General features: G+C 46.1%; 1 protein-coding gene across 1 annotated transcript in view; it reads right to left on the bottom strand.

Moving 5' to 3' along the window:
• Positions 1-20171, bottom strand: part of Zfhx3 (zinc finger homeobox 3) — a 243173-nt gene that overhangs the window by 100692 nt on the left and 122310 nt on the right. The window contains exon 4 of the mRNA XM_029564419.1: positions 19-250. Within this exon, the coding sequence (XP_029420279.1) occupies positions 19-250 (232 nt within the window). The remainder of the gene's footprint in view (positions 1-18; positions 251-20171) is intronic.

Raw genomic sequence — 20171 nt, 5'->3', positions numbered from 1 at the left:
GGCCTCCCCCTGCCTTACCTGGGTCAGTGGAGGGGCACCTGCGGATGGTGAAGATCTGGCCCAGGTCTTCGTCCTCCTCAGGAAGGCCCTTCTGTAGCCGCTGCAGCTTGCGCAGACTCTCGCTGCGCTGGTGCTTCATAGAGCGCACGTGCTGGATGAGGTTGAGCTTGGCCTTGGTGGAGTAGTTGCACAGGACGCAGTGGTAGTAGCAGCTCTCGCCCTCCACGCCGCTCTCGTGCTGCTGCAGGTGCTGCAGAAATGAAGAGGGACACTCCCTTGGTCAGGCACTCAGGCTTACCATGGTACAGGCCACCCCTCTACTGGCAACAGCCAGAGGCATGTCAGCTGGAGGATGTGATGGTGCATGGTGGCTGCTGCTAAGACTTTTTACGTGGAGTACTTGTCTTTTTCCCAGTGCCCCCTTCTCTCCTGAATGGGCACTCCCAGGTAGCTTTCCATAGTACCTGGTAACAGCGCTCATTGACAGGGCCCTCCCAGCATCACACCATTATAAAAGGGTCTTCCTTTCACACTCCAGGCTGTCTTGCTTTATTTAGAGCACTGGTAGACAAACTGTGGCCAGGGGCCAAATCTCACCTACAACCTGTTTTCATAAACAAAGTTTTGTTGGAACACAGCTAGGTCCACTGATGGACACACAATCTATAGAGGCTTTTGAAGCATCAGAGTTGAACAACAGTGACAGAGATAGTATGGTCTGCAGAGACTTAAGTTTTATTATCTGGACCCTTACAGAGAAAGCCAGCCATCCCCTGGCTTTGGTGACAGCTCGTGGACAACCTACCTGTAAGGTTCTCTAGGGCAGTAATGCAGAACCAAAGTGCATATCTGGCCTTTCAGTAACAAAGACAGCTCGAGTGTTTGTATTTAAAGTTACAGGGCTGAGGATGTAGCTCAGCTGGTAGGTGTTTTCCTAGCATGCATGAAGCCCTGGGTTCAGTCCCCAGCATGACATAAACCAATAGTAGTGATGCACACCTAAAATCCTAACACTTGAGAGGCAGAGACAATGAATCATAAGATCAAGGTCATCCTTGGCTACATAGTGAGTTCAAGGCTAGCATGGGTTACATGAGACTCGTGCCTCAAAAAAAAAAAGTTTTTTAATTAAAATTAGTCTAGCTGGGTGTGATGATACAAATCTATAATCCCAGCACCTGGAGGCTGAGAAGCCAGGAGGAACAGACGTTCAAGGCCAGCCTGGGCTAAATAATGAGATCTTGCCTCAAAAACAAAACCAAACAAAAAACAGAACTACAATTTCCTGGGGAAATCTAAGAGTAAGTTTTCTTCCAGATTAATAAAGACAGAAAAATTAATTTCTCTAAAGTCCCTATCAGTCTCTCAAGGTCATTTAGTTCATCACTACTTAGTATCACTGGTCACAACTACATTCTCTGCTGTGTTTAACAGACACAATACTGACACAAGAGCCAGCAGGAAGCAGGCACAGGTTGCTGAAAGTGTGGACCACAAGAATAGCAGGTGTCCCTGAGAGCAGTCTACAGAGCTGGACATCTACTGCCTTAGGAGGCCCTGCTTGTGCTCAGGGAAGACCCTTCTATTGGCACGTCCCTGATAGGTGGGGAGGGTCTTGGTCCCCACTCTTCTAAGCCTTTCTGTAGGGCAGAAAGTATAAAGACCCTTTTCCTGCTAGCGCTGTGCTGTCCTGTGCATGGGACTCTCCCAGGGGGCAAAACTGTGCCAACCCTAACAGAATCAAGTGCTGTAAACTGTCCAAATACCACTCCCTTTATGCCAATTTCTTCTTGGCTAGAGTTATGGGGCTTTACCCAGGGGAAGCAGCTAAATCTTCTGTCTCCCGATACCATGGGTGTCAGAAGAGCCCAGGGCCCAAGCAGCCTGGTAGGGGTACTGTGGGTGTGCCATAGTCCTAGTCCCCACCTCTGGCTCAGCCCCAACCTGTGTAGCTGTTCTGCATGTGAATGCTACATGTCTGGGGCTTAGCTACTGCACTGCCCTACTGCCTGTCCCCCCTGGTAAAATAAAGAACTCTTCTGCCCCAAAAAAGAACTGGGACTTTTGCTCCTGGGAGACTTAAGGTCATCCAAGAACAGAGTCACCACATTCTTGGGCCTCCTGAGAATGTGAGGGATGTGAAGCTCTGGCTTCTAACAGGGAATGGATTAACTCTTAGGGTAGAGACGGCCGTCTCTGGTGGTCCAAATTAACTTTTCTCATTCACTTCACATGAGGTAGGGGAAACAAGTCCCAAAAGCTTAAGTGACTGCCCAAATAACACAGATACTGGCAGAGAAAGAACTAGAACCTCCCTCACACCAAATACCCAATATCCCTGGGGAAGAAGAAATTCAGATAATAGAAAGGCCTTATGCACTCAGGTGATTGACTGTCTTCCCCATCTTGGGCTTCCTCTTCCCAACTCCCCCCAGTCACCCAAGCTTGTCCAAGCACACAGCAAGTACCTTGGAAATGCCTTGTGTCAACAGTCTCCCTCCTGACCCCAATGCCAATGCCTTGATCATGGGTTTGATGCTGTGTGATATCGCCCTTGTCCAGCTTGTAAGACAAGGCACCGTAACACCAGCACACACAGAATGTCCTGTATGCCACAGGAAATCGAAAATAACAGAGTGGCCCTACACGTACATCTATCTGATAGCACTGCTCCTAGGCTCAAACACATGCTCCCATCTTATGTCCACCAAGAAAGGGAGGAAAACCCAGAAGCATGTTTGCAGACAGTTGGAAGAAGAAATATGAATGTATAACAGGATCCCATAGAGAATTCTCTAGAGAGGCCAGAGTCCCCCAGTCAGGGGAAATGGCATTCCACAGGAACCTACACAAACCTGTAGGTACAGATGCAAAGGGCTCCACAGGTACCCAGTGAGAACAATCCCTCCCCATCCTCAAAAAGGGTAAATCAACACAGTCAAATGCAGCCCTTGGAAAAAATGGAAGCCCCTGCAAGAAATAGCTTCCCTGGAACAATTTCACAATCAGGAACGGGAAGAACCAGCAAGAGCTCCATGAGAAATCCTGAAGAAATTACAACTGATAATAAAAAGCTACTCTTGTTGAAATAAATTGCTGGGTTGGTTTTTTTTTTTTTTTTCCATTGTTTATCTTCAGTGTCTCTCATCTAAGACAAAACTTGTAAAAGACTTTGAAGGGTGGGTATGACAAAGCAATATTTTGTGGTCACTACACCCTGGGGGAGAAGAAGGATCTGGAGGCATCACTCTCCCCAACTTCTCCTTTAGGCCCCTTTAATGCCAAAATTCTGGGTAGGCTCTTCCCAGGAACAAGGATGTAATCTGGGATTCAGAGCAGGAAACACATGCAAATGCTGTCCTGGGTCACAGAGACCAAGAGAATAACATTTGTTAAATTGTCAATTAAAAGCTAAGGTAGAAAACAAGCAGAGTCCAGATCATTACATTTCCTCATGGGATTTTGGTGGTATCACCAACTACAAAATCACAGCAGGCTGGGCATGGTGGTGCACACCTTTAATCCCAACCCTCAGAAGGTAGGGGCGAGTGAATCTCTTTGAGTTTCAGGACAGCCTGGTCTATATATGGAGTTCCAAACCAGCCAGGGCTAAGTAGTAGACCCTGTCAAAAAAAAAAAAAAAAAAAAAAAAAAAAAAACTGAGCGAGATTCGCTGAAGTCTTAACTCCCAACGCCCCATGACTTCCCCCATGGGAGAGGAGGGGACTACTTTGCAATAAGGCACTAAGTTTGAAACATAGTATCTTAGTGTTGATGTGAGGGTCCTGTTGCAAATGGCTGGAGTCTCTAATCTCTGAGCCAGAACAAAAGATTAACACAGTCAAAAAGAGCTGGCTAGGAATGGAGAAGTCTAATCACCTTTTGTCCTCAGTTCCTGGGACTCTTGAGTGGTCAGGCTGTATAAATCCTGAATTGAAACAAACATCTTGGGAATTCTCACTTTTAAAAAGCTGCTAAGAAGATTTTCCCAAGCTACTCTGCCTATGAGCTCATGTTGGTCTCAACCTCCAGATCCGCCACAAATTCTTGGTCTGCCACGGGAGAGCCATCTTGGAAAGGAAATGACCATCCACCACAAATCAAGGAGAAAAGAATAAAGGGAAACAAAAGACCAGAGCCACAGACTCCTCTGCTGTAACAGTGCAGAACACTAGGGCCCTCTCTGAGGACTTTCTTAGAAAGCTGAATTCATAGTTCAACCCTGCACTCCAAGTTCATTTCTAGACATACACAGACACACACACACAACTAAATCTGGAATACTAAAAGACATCTATATCTAAAAGTTACACCCCCACTCCCAAACTTTCTCTTCTCCACTTAGAACCTGGAGTTCCTGATGTTTACCTGCCTGTAATAAGCCCTGTGCTTGTAGCTGTAGTCAACAAAGACCTATAGCAGAGTCTTGACCTCTGTCTAGACCCTTCTCCAAACCATCCAGTAATTCCCTAGCCTTGAGCAGGTCAACCCCTTGACCCTGCAGACCAGACCGGCTTCTGTACAAGGGGCATAGGCTCTCCCCAGAGTCCTACCCCGAAAGCCTGCCTAATACAGGCGCAGGAGGAGGTGGGGCTCAAGACAGAAGAGGATTCAACTCCATGGGGCAAGTCAGGCAGCCAAGGACATGCTTTCCCCCCAGAAGAGCAGAGATGTTTTCATCTGGAGAAGGAGGGAGAATAATTTGTTCCTGACCCAGCTAATTAGAATACCCTCAATTGGGATCACAATGTATTTAATTAAATTCACTGTAATATATGAAGAATCCACCAAGGCACAAATCCCAGTGGTGCATTCAATAACAGAGCTACCTCCTCACAGAGCAGGCTATCTCCCGTCGTCGCCAGGCAGGAAATTTTTCTCCCACACAAATTCTGAATTCCCCGACATTCCGTCTCTATTACAGGACCCTCCTTGTTGGTGAGGAGGGGGACCCAAGCTGTTTTCACTCCTCCTTTCCCTTTTCCTTACTCTGTGTTCATGAGTCTTTCTTACTCTTCTTAGTCAGGTCACAAGTATGGCCAGAACAAAACAAAACAAAACACAGCAACAGCTTCAGCTGTGGTTGGTATACAGTACACTCAGGATCCCCTGAGACCCACAGAATGCCGACTGTGGGGCCCGTTTGTTGGGATTTGTTTAGGTTTCAGTCTAAGTGTCTACAAACACTTCAGACTACACACAACAGACGTGTAACACACAACACCAGAGCCATAACCAATAGGAAATTCAAGCGATGACAATGTGATGCAGAGAATGTGTCCAGGGAGATGATCCCTTCAGTTCTAATACCATTCTAAGACTAAACCACGCGCCTCCCTGAATTCCAGATGCCTCTTAGCACACTCCCAAAAAAACAGCATGAACTGCAAAGGCCCACTAGAGGAGGGTGACCAACTAGAAAATTAAAAACTGAAAGTCACCCAGCTAAACAACAGAAAACTAAGGTCTGTCCAAGCTTGCGGGGCCCGGCCAGCCTCTGCCTACAATCCTGAATGCAACAAAGGTTTTCCCTGATTGTCCTGCAAAGTCTCACTGTTTGTTTTAGAAAGTTGTCTGGAGTATAGTTAGGCAATAAGGGTGTTTGCCTAGCATACAAGGCCCTGGGTTCTATCCCCAGCATTGTGGGTGGATGGATGGATGCATGGATGGATAATAAACTGTACCTGCAAAAGATTAGGTTATAAACACTGCACAAGTAGAGCAGTTTACACAGAAAGAAACTTTTACACTCACAAAAGTACCTACAGGAAGGAAAGAAGTACCAATTTTGATGCATACATAGAAGCTTTAAGCTCTGTCTCTAATTTCTCTAAATGGCCACTGTGCAGCAAAGGAAGACCAGATCACCATAGTCGTGAGCCCCTGGGAATGGAAATGGTTTGTGCCAGGTAGCCAGCATCTTGTTCTAGACATAAAGGAGTATGACTCACTGGTCAGAGAGGTGTTCTTGTGCCTCTGATCGTCCCTGGCTATCTGTTCTTAATGCTCAATCCAGCTATATGGAAGATGGAGGCATCTTAAGTCCCACATTGGTCTCCATGACTACCCTTTCTGATCCAGGTCAAGGAGAAAAATCAAGAAGAGAAAAGCCCTACCACAGCAAGACAGTCCTCTGACAATAAGCCTGGTGTGTAATTCAAGGGAAAAACTCTAATATTTTAAAAAGAAAGGTTGGGGCTGGAGAGATGGCTCAGCGGTTAAGAGTACTGACTGCTCTTTCAGAGGACCCGGGTTCGATTCCCAGCACCCACATGGTGGCTACGAACCGTCCTTAACTCCAGTTCCAGAGGAAATCCAAAGCCCTCTTCTGACCTCCGTGGCATTGCTCTACACAGGTGCACTCACATACATGCAGGCAATACACTCATACATATAATATAAAAATAAATAAAATACAAAAAAAGAGAAAGGACTAGAAGCTAGGCTGCATCCCTCTGAGGGAGTCTACCCCATTAATATGTTGTACAAATCCAGCCAAGTAAGGAAAGTCAAAAAGGGCTCTTGTTAGAAATAATTCATCACAGGGGGAAAAAAAAAAAATGTGTTCCTGTTACTTGTTTCCCAGGAAAACTAACCAACTTCTGTCAGAGAACACTGATTTGTATAAATCAAGAGGGGCCCTGGCTTCTTCTCCCCGCCTCCTCTTCCTCCTCCTCCTCTTCCTCCCCCTCCTTCTTCTCCTCCTCCATAGGAAACTTGTAACATCTGGTTCTTCATGCACAGAATTCAAACTATTGATCAGGTTTGGTCATAGCTGCCCCTTTAAAGCAGAAATAGGCAGAGCACATTCTGATACACACACCCATGATTCACAAAGGACAGTTCCTTGGGGAGTAACACCTGTTACTATTAACACACCACACACACCCTCTCATCACATTTCAGACTACACGCCATGTAATCCTATTCTGGGAGCAAAAGAAAATCACAAAGCTCTCTGATCAGGGAGGCAACTCCCAGACATCCACCTGAATGGACCAAGTAAGCCAGTGAAACACCAGACAGCTCTTAGTTCAGAGGAGAGCAAATACCATGGTGGGATGTCCCAGAAAGGCCCAGTCACCTGCGAGGTGCTGAAGGGTACCTCGGTTAAGGGGCGGGGGCTGTAACTTCCCTCCATCCACAAAGTTGGAGCCTCCCAATGGAAGAACAGTTGCTATGGAAGGCTTCCCTGGAAGAACAGAGCTAATCCCAGCATGCCAAGGGCTTTGGGTTCTCTCTGTGGGGAGTCAGTATAAGGTCTCACCAACAAAACAGGTGAGAAGAGATGACAAGATGTGGAGGATGCAGAGTTAGCGTGAGAATTTCCCCAAATAAAAAGAGGAAATAAAGATGAGAGTATTCACAGCCTGTGAGGCACACAGCTCCTGACTCTTGTCCTTGAAGGACCCCAAAACTCAGAAAGTTCATGTGACTATCCTGAGGTCTCACAATGTACAGCAGACACAGAGCTGGATCCCGGGACACGATTCCAGGTGCACAGCTGTCAGACTACCCCTACCCTGATGGCAGGGCCCTGCCGGAACAGGAGGTGCCTCAGGCCCAGGCATTCACCTTGAGGGCCTGAAAAAAGAATCTTTGCAGATGTAATGCAACCAGAGGTGAGGGTGACTAATTTTTTCAATCAGCGAGGTTGAGTTCATTTCAGATTGAATGTCACATTTTCAGGAAGATGCGTGAAAGGTCAACCTAAATATATATGTATTTTCTGTTTAATCTTGGCTTTTCATCCGTTTGTGCCCTCATCCTTGGCACATGCTAATTTAGTCCCGTTTCACTGTTGGCGCCCTGCAGACACTGTAAGATATGATTTATAAGAAAAAAGCAAAGGGAAGTTTAAAAAAAAAAAAAAAAAAAAACAGTCCCAGATCAATCGTTTGGGTGGCTCTGCCCTATTTTCTAGTTTCTAGGGCAGATTCCTCACTCCTCACACTCTAGAACAAGCCACCTGAGTGTTCCCTGTCAGTTTGCAAACTCCAGGGCCTGAGCTGAGGTTCCCCATTCCTGTATCTTTCCCCTAAATGAACATTACTTGCCCCTAAATCTCAATATTAGCAACCTTGAGCCAGACAGTAAATCCAGGAGGAAAGTAGCAACCTAAGTCTGAGACTCTCTAAAGATTATGTCTGTCTTAGCTTGAAATCTTTTCTGGGGGAAAAATACAGATGGGTGCTTAGGGAATGCCCATGCTTAGCACCAAGATTGCATTTCTCCCTATGAAGAAAACTCTAACAGAAAAGGACTATGGAGTCACTATGTACATACTGTGAAGAAACTTACAGGCACAGAAGGGTCTCCTCCCCCAAAGAAAGGGGTCCTCAGAGCATAATATCACGAGCAAAGCCTGGGCTACTTTCTACAGTGGTTACCCAAGTGTCCCTACAACTCATCAGCCAGGTGGAGCTTAGAAGTGGATGAAAGAACAGAATGGGTACCTCGAGCCTGAAGTCAAACTGACCATCCTTCAGAAACTGTCTATGGACCTAGGGCCTGGCACTCACTCCCCTCACCAGGATGGTACCCAGCTAACTGAGACCTTCTCCAGCCAGTGGGATGTCCTCCCCAGCATTACTCTCCAGCCCTCACGAATGTGCGTCATCATACAAAACTAAGGGCCACAAAACTGTTCAACGTTTCATCAAACTACTGCTCAGGGTACACTGTGGATGAAAATGGTTGGGCAAGAGGCCCTCACTATGAAAACTGGGCTAACTGAGGCAAGTCATTTATACTTCTGGACCTCAGTTTCTTCCTGTGCAAAATTGGAACAGTAACAACCTCCTCGGTGCCACAGCTGGGAACACAGGGTGATTCACATGAAATGTTTAATGCCGTACACCTGATACATAGTTAGCCTTCATAATAACTGAGGCTACCATTACTTTATTTTTCAAATTACTTAATCTGAGATTAGGAATAGAAACATAAGCCGGGGATGGTGGCACACGCCTTTAATCCCAGCACTTGGGAGGCAGGCAGATCTCTGTGAATTCAAGGCCAGCCTGGTCTACATGGTGAGTTCCAGGAAAGCTGGAGCTACAGGGAGACCCTGTCTCAAAAAGATCAAAAAAAAAAAGAATGGAAACATGCACCCACTAAGCACGCCTATTAAAAATTTCCCCCACATCCCCTCAGACCCTAAAGGCCAAGGTTGACACTGAAAAACTATGATGGAAGGTAGAGAGATGGCTCAGTGGTTAGGAGCACTGGCTGCTCCTGCAGAGGACCTGGGCTCAATTCCTATCACCTACATGGCCTCTAACTGTCAGTAACTCTGGTTCCAGGAGATCCCACGATCTGACCTCCACGGGCACTCCACAACATGGGTGCACTTACATACATACAGGCAATACACTCGTACACATAAAAAAATTAATTTTTTAAAAAAAACGATAATGTACAGAAATCAAGATGTGGACAGGAGATCCTGAGTGTGCAAAGCCAACTTCCTCCTCAGAAAGATGCTGGATTTTTCTTTTAAGTAATTTATCGAATGCCCTGCTGCTTGAGGTCTAGAGAGATGGCTCAGTGGTCAAAGGCGCTTGCTGTGCTTGCACAGGACCTGGGTTTGGTTCCCAGAACCCATATGATGGCTCGCAATTGCTTTCAATTCCAGTTCCAGTAATATCCTACACCCTCACCTGGCCTCCATGGGCACTAGACACATATATGGTGTATACGTGGAGACAAAACACTCATAAACATAACTTTTCTTTAATCTTTAAATCATTTTTTTAAAACCCTGCTGCTGGTGTAAGTAGACCATGCCTTACTACAAAACCATGTGTTTATTCATTGGGATGTTGATATAATGAAAATCAAAGACCATGTTCTTTACCAAGTTTGCCAGTACTGCAGGTGAGGACCAAAGGAGGAAAGATAACTCAAGTGATTGATCCATTCTGGGAAATCTGCTTATTTGTATCTCCAACTCTGTGACAAGCCACATGGCCAGAAAAAAGAAAAAAGCCTGCCTGGTGGTCCAAACAGGTGCATCACTTCATCTATAAAATGGAGATATTTACACTCGCCCAGTCTTCCTTGCAGGCTATTTTTCAACCCACATAGGACACCATACATTAAAATCCTTTGGGAGATATGCAGGACTGCCTAAATATTTGGCAGCACCACGATCTTCAAGCTGTTCACCCAGATCTTGCTTCATCATTTCTGGCAGGTGGGTGAAACACTGAGGACCTGTGGTCTATGCTGTAATGCTGTTTGAACGCTCCAACTTGGCATCTATCAGAAGCACCTGGGGATTGGGGGAGTCGGGGGAGGAGTTATACCATGAAACACCAGGCCACTTCCAGGGGGTCTGATTCAGCAGGTCTGCCTGGGGCCCGAGAAGTTAATGTCCCAGGGCATGCTTGCTTCTGGTGCTGAGGCTGTGGTTTAGACAGTGATCGCCAGGGAAGAGAGACCCAGGTCAGAAAATGTGGAGATGTCCCACGGTCAGGAGGAAAACTTCCAAGATTTCAAATCTCTGCACTTGCCTTTTTCCTAAAGAGTATTTCAGATTCTACCAAAGTGCACTCGATAAATCACGCAAAGCCTACACCCAAGAATTCACCTCCTTAACAAAAAAGTCGCTAGGAAGCAGCTGCCCACTGCTGGCCTGCCTTAGATACTTCATAAAAGTCACAATTGGCTCTATTCATCTTCCTCTTCCCTTTCCCACCTGTAGTCTAAACTTTCCTGGGGTTGTGGTGGGAAGCAAGTGGGGGGTTGCAAGGCATTACTTTTTCCTCCTCTGCTCTGTGTCCTGCTGGGTGCACCTGCCCAGATGGCTCCCTGGAACCAAGCCCATGGGAGACTCTCAACCAAACAGGAGAAAAATAAAACGGTCTTTAAAATTCCTCCCATGCTCTTGAACTTTCTGGCTGCTGCAGCTCGGAGCAGGAATTTGGTACTTAAAACCCAGGGGCTCCTCCTGAGCTCCCAGAGAAAGCAAAGGCAGTCAGTGTGCCAGAGACAGGGGATATGGCGCACCCACAAGGCGGAGTTCTTCCTCATAGGAGGTGTGTGATCTTTTTATTTTTAGTTCATTTCTCTCTTAAAAGAGGAAACGGGAACATGACAGCAAGACCCTGCCTCTTGAATGCATTTGGTAAGGATCACCTGGCTACCTTGAGAGCTCACCATTTCTCCTGCAAGTTCATGGCTTTTGCTGAAGGTTGAAGGGGATCGGAAGGAGGACAAGAAAGCAACAGGATAAGGAGAAAACTTTTTTTTTGTATCGTTTTGAGACAGGGTCTCCCTGTAGCCCCAGCTGGCCTGGAACTCACTATGTAGACCAGGCTGGCCTCGAACTCACAGAGCTCCACCTGCCTCGGCCTCCCGAGTGCTGGGACTAAAGGCGTGTGCTACCACGCCCGGGAGGAGAAAACTTTTTTGAGGAAGCAAAGCAAAGTTGAATCTCAATCAAGGAACCAAGACAAGGGCATCTACAGTGTGGATGGCCACGTGGCAAGAGGGACGTAGTTTTGTAAATGAGGACATGGCTGGTTTTCCTGCTCTGCTTTTGGGCTCCCCCTCCCCATAAACAACCCAGACAAACACCCCATGTGCTGAGTTTTGCTCTCCTTTCCCCTCCCCTTTTTAAGCCTCGTTAAAAGCCAATATTGCTCAGCCTCAAGATGGAGAGCTCAGCATGGATTTTACTGAACGTTAAATCAACCAGCGAGTGCAGCCAGCAAACTCTGTGGCACTTTAACTTTAAATAATGCAATAATTATTGAATTTCCTTTTTATAACCGAAGTGCTGGAATGTAAACAATGGGGCTGTAATTGCAGGAAGGGGGGATCAATAGAGGCAATCGTTTTCAGCCATGTTAATTGTAAATACAATTGCTCCAAGATGTCAGCCTTGTTCTTCTTGCTCCCAGAATCATCCTAACAGATGACAGAGTCCAACTTTCCCATTACAGCTGTTCGTTCCTTTAAGAGGTTCTCAATCAGGTCTGATCAATCTGTCAAGATAATGCATGAAGTAAGTAAGACTCTTCCAAACACAGGCTCCCAATCAATAGCCAGGACCAGCTTAATGAGGTGGGGCTAAGGCCCAGAGGGAGGTAACAGCCCCCAGCTTGTGCCTATGTTTGGCAGCCCAGCTTCCTAGAATGGCCCTGATAAACAGATCAGTCCTTAATGAGGACATTAGTTATGCATGCTTCAGCAAGCAGCAAGGCCCCCGTCCCTTGGGACAGACGGACAGAAAACAAAATAGATTAACAGAAAACAATATGGTGCCAAATTAGCTCTAACTGAAGACTTTTCCCTCCTTCTCCTGCTTCCCTTAATTGTCCAGCAGAGTAGAGAACATCGATTAATCATTCCACTGGGTATGAGCTCAAAGACCAGGAGCATCTCCCGGGTTGGGGGAATCTCTGGGTGTCTGCTTGCTTCCCCTGGTTTTCCCAGATTAGCACCCTTACTTCCTCACCCCCGTTTACAGGTCATGAGGGGACCTCTCACAGAAGGGCCCGGCACCAACCAGTAAGACAGAAACACAAAGCTGAACCCTGAAGTCTGACAAAAACATAGCTAGCAGGAGAACAGTGATGAGTGAAAACCAACTACCGCTCCTCGAGGCTTAAGTCCAAGTTTCTGGGACCTCAGAAGTGTCTTCAGAGTGGATGTTCCTCACGGTGGGAAGTTAGGAGCATTGAAGGCCACTGCCCAGGGCCCAGCATCCTGGAAGGTGCAGGGCACTGGGGGAGTCCAAATTCTCACGAGGATAACAAAAAGGGCTAGATGAGTCATCTGAACAGCCACCTGCCTGACCTCAGGGGGGCTACTGTGAGTCTTTACCTTTTCCTTGCTCGAGTGGGTGGGCAAGGTCAGACAGGCCCCTGAGAAGGAGCCATGCTAAAGGAAGGTCCCACCAGGAACCCAGTAGTTCCTATGCTCAGGGATGTCTGGCTCACAACAGAGATGCTCAAAGAGTAGCCATGGACCACCAACACTGGCACTCCTGGGAAACCTTGGAGTTGTGCACTTTCAGACTCTGTCCAGGTCAACAAGAATTCTGGAGGTGGAATCCAGACATAAAAGTTTCAGCAAGTCCTCCTGGTGATTCTTAAGCAAGTTCGTTTGGTGACCACTGTCTTAGTGGGTCAGGTAAAGAAGCCTGCCAATACGGAGGACCTTCTAATATGTTTGAGAGATGGAAAACTAAGAATATGTGTGTATATACATATATATATATACACACACACATTATATATATATATATGTGCATATATATATAAGCCCACATGAAAAGTTCATTATTAATTGGAGATCATGGAATTTGTCACACTACTGATTTCTAAAAGTTAACAGTCTCATCTTCTGATTGAAAAAACTAATCTTTTCTTAATATTTTATTTATTATTTTTATTTTATGCATATGCATGTATTGCCTGCATGTAGGTACGTGAACCCATGTTGTGCAATGCCCGCAGAGGTCAGAAGAGGCTGCTGGATCCCCTGGAACTGGAGTTATGAACAGTTGTTAGCTGCCATGTGGGTGCTGGGATTCAAACCCGGGTCTTCTGCAAGAACAGTCAGTGTTCTTAACTGCTGAGCCATATCTCCAGTGCCCCACCCCACTGCCAAAAAATTTAATAGTCTTTTTAAAGGTCTGGGGAATCCAAAGGCTTAAAGAAAATATTTAGCTGAAATGTCTAGATCTCTACACTGCACAAAGGCCCAGCTCCCCAGCCCCTCCTCTGGGGCCTGCAGTTTCCCCCCTGGGACCCGTACTTGTCCAGAAACAGCTGTCATGCCACCCCATGAACTGGCATCTCCAGGCTGAACCCAAGTCCTGTCTTTCTGTCCTCTTTATTCAGCACTGCTCCAGATCTGTGGGAGGTTCTTAAACACTGGTGGCTGAAGGTCCAAGTGACTGAGAAAAATCCTCTCCTACTCCGTTTGACTCTTGGGCTTTGGCATGCCTTTCAAGGCCTGTCTAATGGAGTCCAAATCCACGTCCCTTGTCTCCGATTTCAGTCCTCTATGTCACACAAAAGCAGCCCCATGGCAGTTCCCACTTTACTCACCAATCTGATCTTTGTGGTTTCGATGCCTTTTCCTTCTTGGATACCCTCCCAGGCACCTCCTCCACAAGCTGAAATACCCTGGAAATTGTAAGGTAGGGTGACCGACACCTCCCTCTGGATTACCCTTCCCCATCGCACCTGAGCTAACCCCTCTGGGTCCCAGGGCTTGAAGGGATCCCTGCCAGTGCCCACCACACACCATCCTTTTGAGCCTCTCTGGGCTTCTATAGGGGGTTCTCCGCGTCCTCCTGACTATGGTGGGAGGTTGGAGATGGAAGAGGATAAACATTTACTGTGTGTTTAAATATGATTTTATGACTGGAGATAATGACTTTAAATGGCTGTACTTAGTGACTTAACTTTCTTAGTATGTAGATCACAAGAGAGCTCCCCCTCCTTCCCCTCCAAATCAGACAAAAATGGTAGTGGCTAAAGGACGACTGAGCAGTCACAGCTGTTCCAACCTTCCTTTACTCCTACATATACCTAGATATGTTCTTTTCATTGATTTTCTAAGACAGTGGCTGGTTGTGTAGCCCAGGCTGACCTCGAACTCATAACCTTCTTTCATCATAGTTCTCCGTGTGTGAGACACTACACCCTGGCTATAGGTTTGTTGTCTGGCATCACTGTGCTCTTTTATTACTAATGAAGAAGATAAGAGAGAGTAGCCTCCACCCACGCCTCTCTGGGAGTAACTCAGGCAGAATTCACCACAACTTTATAGGAAAAAAACACAACACAGTACAAATATTGTAGCAAATATTTAGGACCTACCAAGGCCAACAGAGCAATGTCAAACTGCTCTGAAACCCAAGAGCCACTAAGAGACAGGGCCACATGGCTACTATTGGAGCCGTCAACTCTCTAGCTCTTACTAGTCAAGATGGTCACACTTTTTTTTTTTTCCTGATGACACATGCATCATCCCTAAACAATAATATCTCCAGAATCTGCTGCCCATCCCATCTGCTGGATGTCCCTCTGAGAACTCGGCCGGCCCTCCAAGTCTCTCAACTCCCTGAATGACTAGATTTTCCCTCCAAGTCTCTCAACTCCCTGAATGACTAGATTTTCTGTCTTCCTCTGTTTCTAAATTCCAGGACCTATGAGGGTTATACAGTTCCATGGGGCTCACTGACCACTGTCCTATGTGTCTTTCCTCTCTAAGCTTATGTTCTAGCTTTCTGCTTGGCTGGCCAGCCCCACCTAAAACAGAACACCCCTCCCCTGACCCCAGTGAACACCTAAGCGACTTGGACCTAAGCCATTGCCACACAGTTCTGCTTAGCCCCCAGTGGAGTGAGACTGCAAGGTCCCTAGTGAAAGACTTCTAGAAACTTAATTTTTCAGTGGTAACACACAGGGAGGCTTTTCACAGCCAATCCACCTCCTCGCTCAAAGCCACATGCTCCCAAGAAATAGGAATGAGCCGGGAAGAAGCCATAGAAGATCTGCAGGGGAGAACGCCAGAGACGGGCATCTATTCCACTCTGGACTTTCACAAAACCCACTGAAGCACCATCATGGTTTCTGACAATGAAATACAATTTCCGAAATCTCCATCTAAAGAACTAACTAGAAAAAGTTTATTGTCGCAAAACTGTACGGTTTGGGGAGCATAAATGAAGATTGTAGGAAGACAGGACCAAAGAGAGGACTGGTAGGCTCCCTCAGCAGTGAAGCGCCAGGAAGCTACACATGGTAGGCTCCTCAGAAGGTCCTATGTGACGAAGACACGGGGACAGCTGAACATAAGCCTGGCTGTGCTTTTCTCCTGGGCTGCATCAGTAAGAGGTTAATGGAAAGTTGATATCTTTCTGGAATCTCAGATTAGAGGCATTCTAAAGGTTTAAATATTTTTAAAAATTTGGCTGGGTATGGTGGTACATGCCTTTAATCCCAGCACTTGGAAGACAGAAACTGGTGAATCTCTGTGAGATCAAGGCCAGCCTGCTCTATACACTGAATTCCAGCCAGCTGGGACTACAAGAAGATCCTGTCCCAAAAGATTTTTAATTTTAACATCTTTATTGTTGCTATGTGTATGAATATTTGTCTGCATGTATACACATGCAGTGTCTGCAGAGGCCAGAAGATGGTGTTGGATCCCCTGTAACTGCAGTTATAGACTGTTGTTAGAGCCCATGTGAGTGCTTGGAACCAAAGAACCCAGTCCTCTGCAAGAGTAGCCAGTGCTCTTAACCATTGAGTCATCTCTCCAGGCGGCCCCCCAACCCCAAAGGTTTAAATCTTGAAGTCCAAGACCTTTTCCACTGTAATTAAAAGGCTGGAGGAGCTAACATCTAGTCCCAGCTTTTGGTAGCCATGGTATCTTGTTTATTCATTTTGAGATGGAGTCATAATCTGTAGCCCAGGGTGACCTAGGACTATGTAGCCCAGGCTGGCCTCAGAATTCATAGCAATAGTCCTGCCTCAGTCTCCCAAATGCTTCTAGATTACTATGGGGTTTTTTGGTCTTTTTGGGACAGGGTCTCCCTGTAGCCCCAGCTGTCCTGGAACTCACTATGTAGACCAGGCTGGCCTTGAACTCACAGAGATCTGCCTGCCTCTGCCTCCTAAGTGCTGGGACTACAGGCATGCACCACCACGCCCAGCTAGATTACTATGTTTTTATGGTGATTTTTTAAAAAAATTTTATTATTTTCATTTTATATGTATGTTATGCCTACATGTAGGTAAGTGTACCTGTCTCGTACAGTGCCTGAGGAGGACAGAAGAGGGCGTTGGATCCTTTGGCTTCATGTATACAGACAGTTGTTAGCTTCCACGTGGGTGCTGGGATTCGAACCTGGGTCTTCTGCAAGAACAACCAGTGTTCTTAACCGCTGAGACATCTCTCCTGCCCCTATGGTGATAATTTTTCCAGATTAATTCCCTTTCCACTTATAAACTGACATTCTTGACTCTATTAATTTATACTTTAATCTCTCACAAAAATGAAGAGCAAATATTCATAGTCCTCTGAAAGTTGTTGGCACCATTCTCTCTGTATACATGAAGAAAGTCCTGTGCTACAAGGACCTCCCTTGTCTCCTGCTAGATGTACTGTCTCCATCCCTCAAAGGTCCACTCAGTGTGTGTTTGTGAGTGTGCATGCGTGTGTAAGCGTGCATGTGCATACTGGCTCGTGCCATTCCCTCTCACGCATGCTTCTGTTCCAGCAAACCTGAATGCTACCACCCCATGATGCCTCACGTTTCTATCTACGGTGAGTCCTTCCCCTCTGAATTCTAGGTCTTGACTGCTCAGCACACATTTTCTCACTGCCACTCAGGGTCCTTGTGATCTGCCTGTGTACAAAGCATCAAGATTAGAAGGTTTCTGAAGGCAGGAACCACGTATCCTTGTACTCTGGGCTCAACACACCAGACCCAGACCACCCCATGGCAAGAAGCAGGGAGAGTACAGGGTTTCTGACACTTAAGTGGTCTCTTCAACTGTAAATAGAGGAACAGCACCATATAAGAAGGGCCATGAGGAGTAAATTAGTGTGAAGGTACCTCATAAATGCAAAATGAAAGCAGTGGTCAGGTGGCCATGGCCTGTTTGAACAGGAACCTGAAGGCTCAGAAAACCTCCCCACCATCTGATTTCAGGTCCTGGGTCTACACAATGAATGAATTACTGGATCCCCCGTTCACTTACCTGGCTAAGGAAATCATCAGTTTTGCCGGGGAAGAAGCTGTGAGGAGGACCTGCTTGCCCCTGGGTGTGAGTCCTGATGGTGCTGGCTGCATTCCCCAGAGCCAACATGACTCATGAGATGACACAAATGGCCAACGGCTTTGTTATTCAGTGACCTTCACTGAGTCCCTTCCATCCCTCCAGATTCGGCATTAAAACCAGGATGGCAGTACTGAGAACCTACTTCATGACATTATCTCAAGGAACGATGATGGAGCTAAATAATGACCGGGAAGCACTTTGTCTGTAGAGAGCCATATTACTTAACATTTAGAATAATACCCACTGTTTCAGATTGAGAAAGCATTCCGATTTTAGCGAAACTGAAGGCTACACACATCCACTAATGAACAGAGTCCTTCCCACAGCAGCGTTGAAAGCTACTCAGTCTCCAGAATAAAATGACTAGCAGTGCATTAGCGAGGGGCCGAGGCCAGGTTAGTTACCATGAAACCAGGGTCATTGCATTCAACATCTAATAAGCAAATTCTTCAGGTCACAGGAATAAGCCAGAGGCAGCCAAGCTGACAACAAATGCCATTTTAAGGACACCGTGGGAAGAATGGTATCTGTCTCGTCAGCTTCCCCAGAATTCATTAAAACTGTTGCCTCTTAGAAGACTCATTTCTGTTGTTCAGACCAGGGGTCAGAAAACTTTGTCAATACCCAAAGGGCAAAACCTTAGGGGTTGAGAGCTACAGTACCTGTCACAATTATTCAGTGCCCCCTGTAGTATTGCAAAAGTCATGATGGATTGTAATGAGGAGTGACGATGTGTTCCAATAAAACTTTATTTATAAAAGCAAGTAGTTGGATGGCTTTCCCTCCTCTATTGGTTATGTGCTGATCTTGATCTGAAATTGAGATTTTACCCACTCATATGAAAAACCACAGGTCTGTTCTCAAAGAAGAAGGTAGAAAGCACCCCCCCAAACAAACATACCCCACACCCATACACAAAGTAAGTTATTTCCAACTTTCAAAACTCAGTAAAAGCCAGGCTTGAAAACTTCCTATAAAAATGAACTGTTTGAAACTCAAGGTCAACACCTAGTCAAGGATCATTTAACTCACAATTACAAAATGACTTCAGAATAATTAAACTCCATCCCTTGTTTTCCAATGTACAAACTTCCTGGTAAATGTGCCCTGGGTCATGTGGTCCTAGGTGCTCATGTTTTGCATCTCCTTCCATAATCAACAATGGGTAACATCTTGTGAATCAAGGTGAAGGTTAGACATTTATCCTGCGTTTAGCAACAGCTATAACTGACTCCACATTTGCCAAACCTAATGCCTGAATAACAACAAAAAATGCAGCCGACTGTGATGCCCTGCAGGAGCTGAAAACAACCCAGACTTTATAGAACCATGGAGGCATAGGCAGAAGATGAGACCTAGGTGACTGTCATGCCTATGTATCTCCCTGCACACCATGCTGATACTTCCTAAGCATTGTCTGAAAGCAGAAAGCTGAGAAAGATCTCGGTGTCCAGGGGTAAGTAGTCAGGAGGTCTGGGCTTGGAAAAATAAGATACGTAAACATTTTCTCAATAGCGCCATCTCTACCTCTACACGGATTTCAAGGGGTTTGGCCATTCCAGGATTCAACTGATTTTTGGGGGATAGGGAGGGGACAGATGGTCATCTTTGCTTTAGTGGAGGGGAGAGTTAAGCCAGTGAATGTAAAAGAGTCACTGGGGTTGCCGTGAATAAAAGCTATTTTAACCTTGGAAGTTTGTAAGAATTTTTAATTAATGATGAAAATGTTAAAATCTGTCACTTTCCCATGCAATTAAGATTTCTTACATCAGGGAGGGAGGGAGGGAGGGAGGGGAGTCCTCACCACTGGCTCTACATACCCTCCCATCTCAAAACGAAGCAGGTACCACCCAACCCCACATAACTGCCCATTTGCAATACCTGTGTGGATCCTATGGGCTTTGGATACGCAACCCCTGCAATGCACCATGGGTAAAGAGAAAGAGGCCTACAAACCGGGGTGTTGGAACTCAATCACAGGCTTCCTTTTAGTCCTGGTTCAGTATCTGCCACATAATGCTGTGCTGGGAATGATCCAGTACAAAGATCCTCCTGCAAACTACCCTGTTTCTGCTTCACTTGTGCGTGGCAGAACAGAAGGCTTGAAAAGCTAAGCCTCACTAGACTCTCATGGCAAGAGTGTGGCTCCCTCAGGGAAGCCAACTTAATTCTGCTGCAAGAATTAATATTTGTTAATTGGTATAAAAAAGGTAAAATTGATGAGGACATTAACATAGCTATTTAAAAAGAGCTCCATGTTTCCCCCCATTGTACCAATGGAACCATCAGGAAGTAATTGAGGGAAAAGGACACTGTCAATTCTCAATTATCTGCATGAATGAAGCGCTCAGTGAC

Source organism: Nannospalax galili, unplaced genomic scaffold (genome assembly GCF_000622305.1).
Source record: "Nannospalax galili isolate Female #2095 unplaced genomic scaffold, S.galili_v1.0 scaffold56, whole genome shotgun sequence".
NCBI lineage: Eukaryota > Metazoa > Chordata > Mammalia > Rodentia > Spalacidae > Nannospalax > Nannospalax galili.
The sequence above is the reverse complement of the archived record's forward strand: the minus strand, read 5'-3'. Positions and strand labels throughout refer to the sequence as shown.